General features: G+C 23.1%; 1 protein-coding gene across 4 annotated transcripts in view; it reads left to right on the top strand.

Annotated features, from left to right (window-relative positions):
* Positions 1-18,071, top strand: part of LOC551005 (hexokinase type 2) — a 51,824-nt gene that overhangs the window by 29,562 nt on the left and 4,191 nt on the right. For 3 of the 4 annotated variants that reach the window (XM_006557583.3, XM_006557582.3, XM_006557585.3), the window contains exons 2-6: positions 12,012-12,174; positions 14,560-14,915; positions 15,644-15,743; positions 16,685-17,039; positions 17,672-17,942. In XM_006557583.3, coding sequence (XP_006557646.1) covers positions 12,012-12,174; positions 14,560-14,915; positions 15,644-15,743; positions 16,685-17,039; positions 17,672-17,942 — 1,245 coding nt within the window. Of the gene's footprint in view, positions 1-2,717; positions 3,040-12,011; positions 12,175-14,559; positions 14,916-15,643; positions 15,744-16,684; positions 17,040-17,671; positions 17,943-18,071 lie in introns of those variants that run through there. The other variant, XM_006557584.3, reaches the window with a different exon arrangement.

Raw genomic sequence — 18,071 nt, 5'->3', positions numbered from 1 at the left:
TTCATACGACTGTTCGTTGTATTTATTAATGCATCAAGATTATTAAACGAGTAGAATATGATACTAGGGGACTGGTTAATTAGCAATTTGTAGCTCATGGCGCAGAAAAAATTTATCACACCTAAATTGAAATAAAATATGTACATATTTTGTAAACATCCTACACATTATATATATATATATTCACATATTTATGTGAACATATAATGGATGGAAGTTAACATATATCATCATATATCACATGATTGTTAGAAACGATAATTCTTTGACGATAAATATAACGCAAAGACATTATTTAGAATTCAAGTCATACGCAATAGAAGAGTGGAATGATATTTGTTGCGAGCTATATGATATCAGTGTAATAATACACAAATTGACTGAAAGATTAATCGAGTGAATTGCGTCTTTGTTTGTTAAGCTGTATAATATTACCGCAAAGAAAAAGAATAAAGCATGTACGACGTCGTAAAAACAATTATTGAATAAAGTGAAGAATTGTTTCGATCTCAAAAAGGAAAGATATGTTATAATATTTAATCTTTATTGTGTAAAAGTTATTGAATGAAATGACGGACAATTGGACATTTATTACTTATATAGTAGTAGATAATAAAAATGTTGAATCATCGAAGGTATTCAAGTGTCACGTTTCAAGTTTCTTTTATAAATATCTTAGAAGAAACGTTGCACGTGTTAATGGTCGCATAATCTTGATGCTTGAACTGAAATAACGTAACGATTACAAATATATACTTGAAAATTTTGTTTAAATCGGTATTATCCTTATATCGATTTATATCACTATCGATTTTTCTTCATATGTGACTGGATATCACATGTGACTTTTTTTTTTTTTTTCCTTTGATAAAACAAGAAATTAATTGAACAGTTTAAACATTTTTAAACTTTAACTTTATATAAGAGCTGGATATCTTTATTATTCTAAAGTATCACTAAGTAGGTTTAAATAGTTTAACTCTCAATTCTTAAACAAGTGGTATTTGTCTGCTTGTATATAATAGAGTATATAAATGATACTCCATTAATCATTTTATAACTCTGTTAACTGTTATATACGTAATCTAGAATTATTAAAGAATAAAAAATAAAAAATAAATATTTAATATTTAATCACAATTACAACTTCAAGTTAAAAAATATATATATATATTTCATCGATGATTCATTTGAACGAAAACACGAAATATATAAATATATCTTAATTTTTCGATTTTTATCAACCTTTTAAATTGATAATAAAATAATTATTCATCAAAAGATATTTTATAAACCTAAAAACCTTAACCATTTCATCATCACGATGTAACGAAAAATAAAACTAGAAAAAACTAGACTGAGATCAATTATCGATCGATGTAAATTATAACGAGACTATTTTTCATAAAGGAATAATAATTAATATTAATTATAGACGATTTAAATTCGTAAATTTTAACGCAACAATGTAACGGAAGCGCCTTGAGTGATGCAATCGTTCCATCGAAATTGTAGGCGCGGAATCGTGCGACCTTTCTGCCCTTGAGAGGACGAGCCTCCATCTCGTACACGGCACATTCACCGATAGCGTTTCGGATAATAACGGAGCGAATGCGGGGAATCACCCCTCTTCTGCCCTTTCCACTAGTCATCCATCCCACCAACGCGGCACTGCGCAGTGCCGTATCACGTATCGTAGAATCCCCAACGAGCAAGAATTAATTCAATTTTTATAAGATATCTCGTATTATTGATTTGTCGTATTTTTTATTTATTATGTAACTGATTATCGATTCATGAATGACACGAGCAAAAATTACGGAGAATTTATAAAAAAAAATATATTTATACTTTTCCTTCTTATATCTTACGGGAAAATATAGATATTAAAAGAAATGTAATACGAATTTTTTAAATTTGTACATAACGATAGCTAATATAAACTATAATAACCAATTCAATTGAAACATATACATTTTCGATGACTTGAATCTTATCAGATATGTACAGATATAAATCATGAAAATTAACTTGAAGCAAGATACATTATCGATATTAATTTTTTTATCGAATATAAAAATTTTTTAGAATGAAAAAGGAAATATTCTTGTGAAAAAAATTTAATTATTCTTTTCAAATATTAAAGATTTCTTATCTAATTCCTTAATTCCTTAATTAATTTAAATTCAATTTATTTATAAAGAAAACTAATTATTATTAAATTCTCTAAATATCTAATACTTTTTATTATATTCTATTATTGAAATTGTTTTTTTTTTCAATTGAACGATTATCGACAACTGTTCAAACAGATGATCATATGATAAACATTCAAATTTTCGAACATATATTATCATATTTTAACGTTAAAACGATTTTTAAAACAACATCTAAAATATTTTTCAAAGAATTTTCATAAAATAAACCAAAGATACAAACATAATTTTCAAATTGTCGAAAAGAAATCAAACACTGGTATCAGTGAGTTACTCTTTCTATAATATCATGAATGTTCTAATTTATAAGATTCGTCTATTCTTAAAAACGAAATAGATTGATAAGTATGATTTAAAATTGGGGAAAAATTTTCTCGATCGGTATTAGGAATCCTGTAGTATCCATCACTGGCCCGTCCGTCTCCTTCATGGCCTCTTTTCTTCCCACCACGTTCGTCCATGGAAGTATAGGTACGCGCGTGAAACAGGCGCCTTCGTGCTAGTAGTCGCGATATAAAACTCGTGAGGCACACTTGTGAACGACAAATCGTACGTGGCTATCTGAACGAAAACGTAGTTACTGTCACGCGCGTGCACGGACTCGTGTGTTCGAAATTCACAACGGAACGTGTTGCGTAGAGAGAACCGGATTCGTAACAATTCCTCGAATCATACTGTGCTCTTTTTCTACCTTTACTTTCTCTCTGGACCGTGTACCAAAAAAGCCTTAAACACGAAGCTTCTAGAGGATCACAGTTCGGGGTGCAACGAGGGGAGGGAAATGAAAACGTCGTTATCCTCCAGTGACATGATTAAACAGGAGGTGAGCCAAGAACGAAGATCGTTCACAAAGTAGTATGGCTCGTGTAACGAAAGACACAGCCAGTTTTCGTGTCGATCGATGGAATTTCGTTAATACGTTTGTCTTTTTTTCGCTGTGAATTTGTGTTTTGTATGAAACATGAAAAAAAAAAAAAAAGAAAATTGTGCAACAGAATTTATTTAAAAAGAAGGATTCTATCTTTTTTTTTTCGAGCTATTTTTTTCTTCATATGTGGCATGTCATCGTTTTTCGTTTGAACTTCGTTCCATGAGAGCAAATTACGAATAGAAATGTTTCTACGTCAATTTGCACGTAACGTGTGTAATGTGTGTTCTACAAATGTGCGAAACTATGAATCTATTCATCGTAAAAGCAGTTAATCATCGGTTAATCATTGTACACGTTGAATTGCATAAAATATTTTATGATGCCTATAATTAAAAGGCGAGTGGGTGATAAAAAAAAAAGAAATGTGTTTTCGATCGTATCGACCGATAAGTAGATATTTATTAATAATTTTTACGAATCGTGAGATATTTGTGAAATCTTGAGGCGTCTGCTCGGTCGACAACGCGGACTGTCACGGATGTGAAAACGAGTTTGAGTTTGAAAAGTTTTTACAGCCATTGGCTATTATCGAATATCATTTTCATAAAGTGTCTCAGAAACGTGACAATTCAGAACTCAATATTCTTATCGATTGGAATAATCATTGAAAAAAAAAGGGAAAGTAGCACGCTCGATGTTACCCGCGAATATATATTCAGGATCGATAAATACGCGATTTTATACATGTATTCTTAATACATGTGCCACGTACTTATGTATAAGATATGGCATTAAATATTTTATGGCTTAATAATAAGCGAGGGTAAAAAAGTTCGAACTTTTTTCAAAATGAGTTTCAATTTTATTTAATTTTATTCAATTAAATCAACGGTTATAATTTTACGCGGTAAATTTTAATAATTTAATAACACGTGATTTGTTTAAGAGCATATAATTCGATATATAATATTAAGGAATAAAATTTAAAGTAATTAAATTAACAAATAAATTATAAATAGGAAAATTTTTTTTAAAAATCGTAGAATTTTAATATATAAAATATATCGAAATAATATTCGATAATCCAAGTTACGTACTATGCAACGTGTTGCATCGATACACATACATAGTTTTGTTCGATAACCAAACGGTGATTTCTTGTATTACGGAAGAGCAAATCGTAACTGAAAGTATTTTCGAAAGCTATGTCCAGTAATGACAATAATACAAGCATTCGCGATTGCAAAAGAGGTCATCGTACTTTGGAGAAATGTTTTCATCCGCTTTGCCTGCCGGCCTTGACACTCCGACTATGCAACGTGTGCGATACTCTGCCAGAAATAGTAAATAAAAATGGAGTTGCGTGAGACGAAAAGTAAAATAAATTCATTTCTGCTATGTATATGTTTTCACACATGTCTTCGTGGAAACATTTAAAATGCAGTTGTATTCCATTTCTTCTTCTATGTAAATATAAATATATAATTATCATTACTTTGTGAATGAGAATCGATTAAATCTCAATAAGCAGATTGATAATGCTTATTCCGCGGGAGAAGCGATTCCAATGTCTTATTGTGTCTTAGTGGATTTGCATACGAGAATATTGCATAAACGTAGAATATATAAAAAGTCATCAGTTCGACCACTGGTGGCATTCCACCACGTGTACTTATACGAATCACTGTGCATTGGCCTTTGGACATTCTTCCTATAGCGTGCATGTGGCCTGTGTACAGTACATGCTATACAATACATTATACTGTTCATTCATAAAGTCCTATTGGTTGGCAAGCGGGTGTGTCGATGACGTCGCTACTAGATCAATGCTATATCTACGAAGAAAGAGGGAAATTGGCGGGAGTTTCGAACAAGGGGCAAACTATATTTCGTATATTTAAAGGGTTGATAGGTGTTCTTGAAATTTCATTATAATTCATAATAACAATCATAATGCAATAATGTATCTAATTGTATATTGAAATCTTTATGATAAATTATTAACCATTCTTTATATATTAGTTAATAACTAATATATTATTGTTGAAATTTAAATATTTAATATGAAAATTTCCGAGTTAAAATGAACATTTGCAATGTTCTTCATATTTACTAAAATATTGGTTTAAATATTATTGAAAAAATAATTCTAATTATATGTATATTTTATTAATTTTTCTGCATGTTCTAATTTTTATTCCAAGTTCTATCGATTTTTCAGAATATATATAGAGAAAGGAATAAATATCTTCAAATTTCTAATATTTATGATATATATTTGTATTGATTACTTTTTTGATAAATGATAAGAAAATATAACAAAATATGTCTTATTTAAAAATACTGAAAATGTTTATTTTTAAAAAAATTTTTTTTAACGAATATTATAACTTTCACAAGGAACAAAAATGTTGTGAAATGCAGTAAACTGTTTAAAAATTTTTGTTTAGTGATTTTTAAAAATAGATTATTTTTGAAAACTTTTTGTTCTTTAGTTCTATTGATTTTTCAAAATATATATAGCAAAAGGAATAAATATCTTCAAATTTATGATATATATAATATTTATGATATATATTTGTATTGATTATTTTTTTGATAAATGATAAGAAAATATAACAAAATATGTCTTATTTAAAAATACTGAAAATGTTTATTTTTAAAAAAATTTTTTTTAACGAATATAACTTTTACAAGGAACAAAAATGTTGTGAAATGCAGTAAACTGTTTAAAAATTTTTGTTTTTTACTATATAAAATTTTTGATAAAGAAATTCGAATTACATTTGAAATATATTATAAAAGAAATTACCATTTTGTAAAAAATCTTAATTATTTTATATATTAATTTTAAAATAATAAAAAATTTAAGCAAAAAAAAATAAATATTATAATTGATAATATAAAATCTAATGAAAATAGAATTGAAAAGTCCAAATATATGTTTAAAAATATGCTTAAAAAAAAAAAGAGTTAAAATTTAAAATTTTAATTTACTTTTGCTTTATGGCACTTTAAAAAATTAATTTTGAAGAAATTATCTTTATTTTCATTATGTATTAAAAAATAATTCTAATTTTTTCATTCTATCCTAAAGAATTAACTTAATTCGTTAGCAAAACGCCCTCTGTACATATCTAATCTAAAGATACAAAGACATTTGTTTCATATTCGATTGTTCGCGAAAGATTCGTGAAGCGATAGAGAGATGAACGTGCAGTTGCGATGCATTAAACAACGAATCACGAAAACCGCTTTAAAAACACCGATATTCTACGTTGACGTAAAATTGTCAAAGCTGTTCGGAGTCGAAAGAGTGCGTCCGCATGCAGCCGATTTCGCTCGAAAACTCTCACGTGCGAACTGTTTACAGCGCAATTATCGATCACGAACTCTGTGCCAATGTGTCATGACCCAAATCGTTCGATGCTTCTTTTGTTCTGTTTGCTTTTTATCACCAATAGAAGGAGCAAGATGGAAATCGATGAAAGTCGATAAAAATTTCGACATTAACGTTAAGGTTAGATGTACCCGAAGTCGATCGTGTTCGGAAATATTTGATTTTTTTGTGGAGAGATAGAGAAAGAGAGAGAGAAAAAATTAGGAAATTAGGAATTATTAAAATTTTTAATACTTTTAATAATATTTTATTATTTAATAGTTTAAACCTTTATTTTTGAATGATAATTCTTCTATGAAAATTATTATGTATTCTATAAGTTTGAATTTTTATTTCGTAAAAATAAATAAATTTAAGAAAGAAAGATAGGTTATAATTTCGTTTTTTTTTAGGAATCTTTTCTATAAGAAATTGAATAGAAAAAATATCGATTGATATCTACACAATTCATTTAATAAAATTAATAAATAAGAGATTTATAATAAATAATTTTTTACGAATAAATAGCTTTTAATATTGTGTCTAAAAAATATGAAAAAATAAAACAAAACGTTAAAATATAAATAATTCATTTTGTGATTTGGAAGTGAAATCAAAATTTAAATTGAAATTTGAAGTAAATGTTTACAATTTGTTTTTAATGAACTTTCTAAACAAATTATGAATTAAAAAAATATATGTAATATTAAAATATGAATTGCATTATATTGAATTATTTTTTCATTATTTTTTTTTATTTTTTATTATTTATAGCTAAATTAATAATTAATAATTAAGTTCATCAAAGTAACATCAAGTGTTGATATATAATATTGAAAAATAAAAAATATAAGATAATTTATAATTTAATATTATTTAAATTTTATTTAATGTGAAAAAAATTTTTTTTAATTTAATTTAAATATTATAAATATTTTTATAAGATAAAAATATATTTTAAAACTTGAATAATATCCATTAATAAATGAATGAATAAAATACAAAAATTTTTTATAAAATTCTTTTTTTTTAATTTTTAAATTAAAACTTTAAAAAATGATATCAAATATTACTGTAAAAAATTAAATTCTTACAAAAAAAGAAATCATAAAGAAAAATTTGTCACAGTTAATAAAAACTACTCTTATCATATCAGTAGTAATAGAGTTAGATATCGTAATAGTAATTTGTACGATATTTCAGTTGTTTTTATTTCTTACTTTTTCTATATTTTGAAACCCAAATTAATTAAAGTAATTAAATCTTAATTAAAGTTAAAAAAAAATGATATTAATTAGTTAAAGCTTTAATTAACCATTTAACTTTATTCTTAATGCTTCGAAAATTTTACATATATTATTATATAAGTTAGAAAAATATAATTTTTTTTCCATTTATTGATTCTTCGTAAAAATAAATCCTAATTTATATGTCAATGAAATAAAATACGAATTTTTATTTCGTTCATATTAATTAAAAACTTATTACAAATTAAATTACAAAATATTGTATTTTAAATTAAATATTACTTTTAAAATTAAATTTTCTATGAAAAAATTAAGAAACGTGTTTAATTTTTTATTCTATAAATTTAATCACATTATTTTTATCTAAAATATAATCATATTATGTCGAAGGATAATATATTGAGAATTATATTTTGAATAATTAAAAAAAAATTCTATATATAATAAGAGAAAATTAGAAATATATATAAATTTTTTTACAAATTAAATATCGAAATAATTATTTCAAAATTAAATTATTTACATTTCTGAAAATATTTATTAAGTTAATTATATTTATAACAAATAATTATTTTAATTGTAAGCTATTACATATAAATGTTATGTATAATTAACGTTACATAAATAACTTTTTGCGCTTCGAGACTTTCGAGGAATATGTTTATGAATATGAAGTTTTTAATTTTATTATATGAAAGTTTTTATTATATGAAAGATATATAGAAATAAGTTTTATGTTATAGATTAATGGAGCTATTATTTCATTTCATTAAAAGTTTGATATAAATTTCGTAATGTTTTTTTTTTATCAAAATAAGACAAATATAAGAAAAAAAACACTTTTCACAAAGAAGAAAATATATATTGGAATGTGAAAAATTATTGCAAAAAATTTTAATAATAATTAAAAAATAGTATTGCAATTTTTAAAAAAATAGAAGCTCTATAAAAATTGTGACTAATATTCGAAGTGAAAAAAAAAAATATATTTAATACAATATATTATGAAATGTGTGTATGAAATTATGAAATTATAATGTTTATTGTAATTAAAATATTTGTCCATTTTTCTTTCTCTATATCAAAATGTTTAAAAATTCAAAATTTTTGGAAATATAAACAATGTAATTCAAAATAATTTTTCAATTACGAAAAATTTCTCAAAATATATAATAAAAATATAATAAAATATAGTTTTATCGTTTTATTATTTATTTATATTAAGCATAAATTTTTTTGTTTTAAGATATAAATTTAATTAATAAAAACAAGAAATATATTATTAATTTTTTAAATTTCAAATATGAATTTTTGACAGATTTTTTTTTTATTCGATATGATATAAAATTACATTTTTTAGAAAAATTGAAATAAAAATTAGAGAAAAAATTTTAAAATATAAATAGCGCGATAGAATTATTGTTTTCCTACTATTGGACAATGCGAATTTTTGACCTATTTTTGAAATTCAAAGCTTGAACCTTGTGCAAAGCTATATGTATCAAAGAACAGAATTGATCGATAAAGAATGGCAATGAGAAAAGAAAAAAAAATATAACCGCGTATATCTTTCGACCTATATCTAAGTTTTACATTACATATGACTAAAGTTTATGTGTAATGTTTAATTAAATTTATACATATATATATATATATATATATATATATATATATATATATATACATATATATATATATATATATATATATATATATATATATATATATATATATATAAATTATTGATTTTAATAACAAGAAAACTCAAATTTTTTTTTTATAGATAATTAATTCTGTGATTTTTTTTTTAATTTATATATTATATTATATTGGATTGAAAAATTCTTTGAGAGATTAAAGAAAGTGAAAGGGAACACAAAAGCATGTAGACGTAAATTCATTTCATGAAGGTCAATTTATAAACCAGTTTTTTCATTTTAAGATTATTTCAAATTGATTTAAGATTCGATTTAGATCGACAAATTAAATATTTTGTAAACTTTTATATAAAATTCTCCAATTGATTATAATTTTTTAAATATAAATAAAAATTTTAAGTTAATATAAATATTCATCATTTTTAAATAAATAAAATTTAAATAATAATAATATTTGAAGATTTTTAACGAAAAAAGAAAGAAATGATATGAAGAAATGATCAGAAAGCTTTAAAAATCTTTTATCATCTTTTCATTGATAGTATATAAATCGTTTCTTTCTTCAACAAATATCCTTTGATGTTTAAATGTTCTTCAATAGAAACCTATTAAGTCGATATTCACAAATTTATATACTAAATAATAAAGATCAATAATATTTTTGTTAAGTTCCAAAATTAATAAAATTCAATTATACATTTAAATGAATTTAACGAAGAACATATCGTAAATAAAAATTTAGATAATAATAATAATTTTTAAAAAAATTTTAATTCTCAATATTATAAACTTTAATAAATTAAACTGTATTTATATTTTCATAAATATTACTATAATGTTTCGTTATCAAATATTTTCCCTAACATATTTTATATATGTATTAAATACAATTTATATATATTTGAATATTTAAATTTCCCGCGTTTTAATCGTAATTAATTTATTTTTCTTAAATATATTTTTTAATATTTAAATACTTCAACAGTAGATAGATTATAATTAATAAATTAAATCGATATTTTATTCTCGAGTTTAATTTTATATGTTATTGTTATATCATCGTATATATATCTCTTCATTCTCGATAACTCGTCACTCTCTTCATAATTGTCCTCGACTATTGTTCCGGTTTGACCGCCCGGTTTTCTCTGCATGCGCGCGCATCTCTGTGCACGTGAAGCGCAATAGAAGTATACAGGAAACTCCACGTGCATTCCTTTGATTCGGTCAGTCGAGAATGGACACTTATTCCTCAAAATATATTCGTATGATGAAATCTTCTTTAATATTCGTATAAATTCGTATTTGGAGTCTTGATTCATATTAAAAAATAACGAACTATTAAAATATTAATTTTACGAGAAATTAAAGAAGATAATGACAAAACAAAATGTAATTTTTGATTACAATATTTTATGAGATGGATTTATTTAATATTAAATAAATTTATGATATAATATTAAATATAATATTAAATAAAATTATTATTGAATTAACACATTAATTTCGTGATTGGACAATAAAATTTAATTTTAGATTTTAATATGATGTATATATACGTATAATATAGAATCTATCTCGATTTATATTTAATCTTCTAGATATAATAGGAACGATAGACAAAAATACATAAAACATGATGGAAAGATGAAATTTATATTTAATTTAATATTTTAATAATAAATATTGCGTGTTTCTTCTTTTTAATTTATAATTTTCCATATAAGAATAAGTCTAATAAAATTCTATTAATATAATTTATTTTCTTTAGTTTAATTATTAATTATATATTTTAGCTCAGTGTTAGTTTCTCAATTTGTAAATTGGACACTATTATTTGTAATTAATTTTTAATATTTACTTATTTCAAAATAAAAAAAATACTTTTAAATATTATTGTTAAATAATTTAAAGAAAATGTTTTGCGATAACAAAACTATGTTAATTATTTAAATTTTTCTTATTTATATTCATGTAATGTACATGTACATACTTACGTAATGTATACGTAAAATATAGAATATCTTTAGAATATCTTGTAGAATATCTTTAGAAAATCAATTTCAGAGGCTAGAAGGAAAAATAATAAAAATATATTGGTTAAGATTTATTTATGAAATTAATAATTTAAAATTATATTAAGTAAAATAAAATGATACAGAATAATGGAGATAGAACTATTTCATTCTATGTATCTCTTCTAATGTATCTCTTCTAATGGAAACTTATAATTTATAATTTAATAAATAATTTTTGTATATCAACTTTTATCGTTAGCTTCTAAAATCGAATTTCCTAATCTGTTTCATATTAATATTCGGGATATAAATAAAGAAAATTTAAATAATAAACATAGTTTTATAATCATAAATAATATATAGTTTTATAATAATAATATTGCACGAATTATTAATATTTGAATGTCACGAAAAAGGATGGAAATTTAAAAAAGAGATGGATCTAGTTTAGTTTCCCTGAATATATTTAACAAATATAATAAATATATCGAGTTATGTAATATGCAGCTGCGCTATCAATGCATACGCATATATGTGCACAGAAATCTTACTGAAGGCCAATTCATAATAGTATCATTATTATACTCGAATCGATAATTCGTTATTATTTCCATTTTTACAGATTAGAGACATCTGTAAAGACCTGGTCCTCTCAGATGAAAAACTTCGACAGCTTATGGACACTTTGAACGACCAATTACATAAAGGTCTAGGTAAGGAAACGCATGCTACTGCGACAACGAAATGCTTCCCAACCTACGTTCAAGATCTTCCCCAAGGCACAGGTAAGAGGACACAGGTAGAATTCATATAATCGATAAATAGAATAGATTGTAGAAAGGAATGATCGAGTTGAAACGAGAAGAGTTGATGAAATGTTTGTTTAACATTTGTTAATGAAAGAATTTTATTAGGTTTTATTGAAGTTATTCATTGCATAATATATATTATATATACAGTTTTTCATTTTGTTCTATTAAAGTGATATGAATTATTTTTCAATTATCTATTGAGTTATGATTCTTGTTGATTTATAATTTTGTAATATAGAATGTTGTTCAATTTTATTTTTTTTTTAAAGTTATTAATATTTTATTGAATTATTTATTCAATTAAAATTATAAAAATTACTTTTGAGATATTGATTTATATATATCATATTATAAATATCATAACATATAAGTTGAGTTTGTTATAAATGATATTAAGTGGAGATGATATAGATTATAGATAATATTAATCTTTTTTTAATTTCATTAAAATTGTATCATGAAAATTTCTTTTGAAATATTTCTTGATTGTATTGTGTTATAAATATTATTTTCATTTAATGTTTCAGAAATTTTACTTTTTATTGAAATTGCCAACTTTTTATTAAATTTTCGATTTGATTAAAAATTGTTATTTTTAAATATTAAAAAATTGTTTTTGAAATATTGATTGTATTATGTAATAGATATTATTGTTCAAAATATTAGAGAGATGAAATTTGATTATTTAAAAATTTTTATTAATAGCTTAAATGATTGAATATTTTAAAGTGCTTTATATTAAAGATCTCAAAATTTTTGCAAAAAAAAAAAAATCGACTTTCGATTATTCCAGATTTTATTCAAATCATTGTTTTGCATTTTTTTTACATAAACAAATCTTGAAAAAAAGAAACTTATTTTAATCATCAGTTTTTAAAATGTAATATCAATTCATTTGATTGAAAAATTTCAAGATAACATTCAATCTCAAGTAATCTCTATAATTAATTGATTATTTCCAATTATCTGTTTACTTTTATTTTTATATTTATTTCATATTGATTTTCGAAAATTTTTAATTTCCTAAACAATTCATAATACAACAAGTGTTTTCTAAAACAGCAAAATCTTAATTTTTCCAATCTCAATTTTTCAAATTGATATTGATCATTGCTATTTTCAGTAAAATTATTATTATTAGCATGAAACAAAAAAGAAAAAAAGTTATCAAGTCCAAAATAAAAACTCTAACCGTTGATACAAAAATTAATTATTTTCACGAAACTTTATCTCGTGTATTTAGACTAATAATTTTTCAAATAACTTCTTTCTTTTAGAATTAATCATTAATTTAAAATGACTAGACCGAATCAGTAATAGCATTATGAAAATACCATGCCTTCTTCTTCCATAAATATTTCCAGAATTTTTGCTTTACAATTACATGTATATACACTAGTTTTTCTATTGATTTTGAAGGAAAACAGTGTGCTTACATATTGAACTTATTTATGACAAATCGATAAAATTCTAATGACTTCAATTTTTAATATGTTGAGAAATAATACTTTATAAAATAATTTCACTTTTCCTTTTATTTATATTTGTATCTGAAAATCATTAAATATTAGGTTTAAATATTTTATTATTTTTATGTTATAAATAACATTAAAAAATTAATTTTATTTTATGTTAATTGCATATGAATTATTTTTGAATAATTTTTTTTAGTGAATTTATTAAAAAATAAAATAACGAATAATTTGATATAAAAAATTATTAAGTCAAATGAATTATTAAATTTAAAATTCAGGAATTTTTGCAATATTTACAATATATTTTTACAATATTGTACTTAGTTACCAAAAAAAAAAAAAAATTACTTTTTTAATATATTAAATTTTATTGTAATTATTATTATTATTATAATATTGAATTTATAATATACATCTTGGAATTGAAATATAAAATGGAAATCTTTATTTCTAATTAATAATAATAATAATAATAATAATATTAATAATGTTGATATATTAAAATTAGAAAGTACATATTTTAGAAATTATTTAAATAAATATCAAAAAAATAAAATAAAGAATTATCCTATTTGAAATGTATAATAATTTGAAATAATCTTAAGAAAAATCATTTATTCATTCAAATAATCCAACATATGATAATTTCAAATAACAATTAGTCAAATAATAATATATAATTATTATTTTTCAAATAATTTATTTGGATAATGTCCAATCCTGACAAAAGGATATCTTAATCTTTTTCAACAAATTATTAAATTTTGCTATTCGTTTTTTCATACCATCTTTTTCCATAATCTGAGCAATAAAATCTTCTCTTATTCTTTTTCTCTCTGATATAAATATTTTTCAAAATTGATTATTCGTTATCGATTTACAGAGAAGGGCAACTTTTTGGCCCTGGATCTTGGCGGGACAAATTTCAGAGTACTATTGATCACTCTGGATGAACAGAATTTCGACATGAAGAGTAAAATTTATGTTATACCGCAAAGTTTAATGGTGGGAACCGGTGTACAACTCTTCGACCACATAGCTCACTGTTTGGCCTTGTTCGTCAAGGACTTGAATCTTCAGAATGAAGTTCTACCTCTTGGGTTTACTTTTAGCTTCCCATTGGACCAGCATGGACTAACCAAAGGCTATTTGATCAGGTGGACGAAGGGATTCAAATGTGATGATATAATAGGTGAAGATATAGTTGATTTACTTGAACAGGCGATTAAGAAAAGAGGTGTAAGTATTCCTGTATTTGATTAATCAGAACAATGACTTTTTAAAATTATCAAAATCAAAAATATCTTCCCTTTTTATTTTTATAAACATTTACCACTAACCAAACTAATTTACTGATTACTAATTGGCTGATTAATTGTAAATTGCTTGACTATTGACTGACTAATGAATCATTGATCAATGATTACATTAACTGTATTTATTGATTATTGATTTGATCGTTAACAATCAAATGAACGACTGATCACAAAGTGTAATTCTTTGGACTAAAAAATTTTATGATGATTTTATGAAATTTTATTTGAATATTTAGGACATTTTCTTAGTTATTTAAGTTATTTTGATATTTTTATTATTTCTCTTTCTTTCTTTATTCTATTTATTTTATAGAGTTTTAAACTAATTGAAAAATTAATATTATAAATATAGCAAATTATCTTTTAAAATAAAAAGAATTGAAAGATACCTTTTTTTCTTTATTTTACATTGAAAATCATGGATAAATTGGAATAATTTAATGATTTCGATTAACTTTTACATCTATCAGAACCTAAATTGCACGAGCGATAGAATCATATTATACATTTTATTAAAAAAAAAAAAAAAAATTAAAATATAAATATCATGAGTTTTAAATTAATCAATATTAATAGTGTCTATGAATAATAATATTCGAAAACATTGATAAAAAGTTAATTTCAAAATATTAATTATGATTTATTGTACAGGATGTGAAAATCCAGATATGCGCCATTTTAAATGACACTACTGGCACTTTGATGTCATGCGCTTGGAAAAACAAGAATTGCCGTATTGGATTAATTGTCGGTACGTGAATAAAAAATTTGATTGAATTTTGATTTCTTTTTCTATTATAATAATAAAAATCTCTTTAAAATTTTTGCATTTACATTTTTCGTTCTCGTATTTTTTTACAAGAAAGAGAATTTTTATAACATTTTTTAAAATTAAAATAAATTTTTTTAAAAATTTTGTTTTCCATTTTTATCTCTATGCATATTTCAAATATTAAAAGCGTCATAAAAAAAGAAGCGTTATCGTTATTTGATAATGAATAAATCGAATAATGCAAAAACGCAGAAGCAAAAATAAGATTAATTATGATTAATCTTGATTTGATAATTCAATATGTTCAATATGAAACGAATTTTCTAATGTGAATTTTTTCATGCAATTTTAATGTTTTTTTTTTTTTATCCAATATGCGAAAACTCAAAAATTCTTTTCTTTTAAAAAGTTAACTTGAATTTTCTTCTCATTTTTTTTTTAAGTAAAAAATCTTCTATTTAAAAAATAAATTAAAATATATAATATTCATAAATTATTTATTTTTCCTTTTTCTTAATTTTACAAAGTATTTATGTTTAAAATATAAAATGGAAAATAACGAAGTAAAAAAATTCATTTGAAATTTACGTTATAATTAAGTTTTTAGAAGAAAAAAATATATTATTTATTATTTCTATCGCATTACTTTCTTAATTTAATCATTACATACAAGTTTATATAGTAACAGAATATCTAAATTTATTATTTATTTATTTATCTCAATATTTATTTCAATATTTCAATATTCAATATTAGAAAGTTAATATTAATATATTTTAATATTATTATTATAGCTAATTAAGAATTAAAGGGAAAAAAAACATCAAACTTTACTTTAATAATATGATATTAAAGAACAAATATCTAAATATCTTCCAAAATTTCTAATACTTCTTATATTTTTCTTTTTTTTAAATCAGGAACTGGTACCAATGCCTGCTACGTAGAAAAGTTAGAAAACATACAAACCGTGTATCCAGAAAACGTATTACCAGGAAAACCTAAAATGCTGATCAATATCGAATGGGGTGCCTTCGGTGAGGGTACACTTCTTGATTTTATTGCAACAGACATTGATCGTGATGTCGACGAGAATTCGATTAATCCGGCGAAACAAGTATTCGAGAAGATGATCTCTGGCATGTATATGGGAGAATTGGTAAGGTTGCTCATTGAGAAAGCGATAAATGCTGGACTATTGTTTATCGGGAAGTCTACCAACGAGCTCAAAAAACGTGGAAGATTCTACGCGAAATACGTTTCAGAAATTGAAAAGTGAGTATCGAAAAAGATTAAATTTTATCTAAAATTTGTCTAATAGGATGAAATAAAAAAAAATGTTAAAATTATTTGTGATCATTTTCTTTATGAATATTGAAAAAACTAATTTTTCAAATTTACTATGCAAGATATTCTTTATTTTGAAATATTTGTTTATATTATATTAAATTTTTTTGTTGTTTGATGACATAAAGTCATGTTCACAAAATAGGACTTCTTGTAAGATTTTTTTTTTTTAATTTATTCCAAAATCTAGTTTTCTTTTTATCATTCCAAATTAATTTTATACAATAAGAAGTATTATTTGGGAACAAAAATTATATTTTATTTTAAGTTATTAATATAATTTGTAAGCAATTTTCAACATATTAAAAAAATTTTGTTGATCAAATTCAGATTTGAATATTACCTTAAATGGAAGACAGATGTTAGATGTCAAAAATAAAGAATTCGTATTGTATTTTTTTCAATGCATAAATAATTAAAAAATGAAATATATAGATAAAAATAAGGAATAAAAATAATTTAATAATTTATTACTTTCTTTAAATTTTAAATATTTCGGTAATTTAAATAAAATATATTATTTTATGAATTACGAATTTAATCTTTCTTTTTCGTTGCAGTGATCCTAATGGGAAATATACGAATTGTCGTGAAGTATTGGCAGAATTAGGATTGCGAAATGTTACTGATCAAGACTGCGAGAACGTTAAGTACATTTGCTCTGTTGTATCAAGGAGAGCAGCTCATTTGGCCAGTGCTGGAATTGCTACATTGTTGAATAAAATGGACGAAGATAATGTTGTCGTAGGAATTGATGGCTCGGTATATAGATATCATCCACACTTTCACAATCTTATGACCGAGAAGATAAGCCAATTACAGAATCATAAGGTAAGAAAAATAGATATAAACATTTCTCTCTCTTTGAAATTTCATTTTGCTCTATTTTCAATTTTAATATAATATAAAATTTATTTGTATTTTAATTTAATTTAATTTAATTAAACAAAAATATGAAAA

The sequence above is a fragment of the Apis mellifera genome, linkage group LG15 (assembly GCF_003254395.2).
Source record: "Apis mellifera strain DH4 linkage group LG15, Amel_HAv3.1, whole genome shotgun sequence".
Classification (NCBI taxonomy): domain Eukaryota; kingdom Metazoa; phylum Arthropoda; class Insecta; order Hymenoptera; family Apidae; genus Apis; species Apis mellifera.
This window is presented reverse-complemented; position numbering and strand designations above follow the sequence as displayed.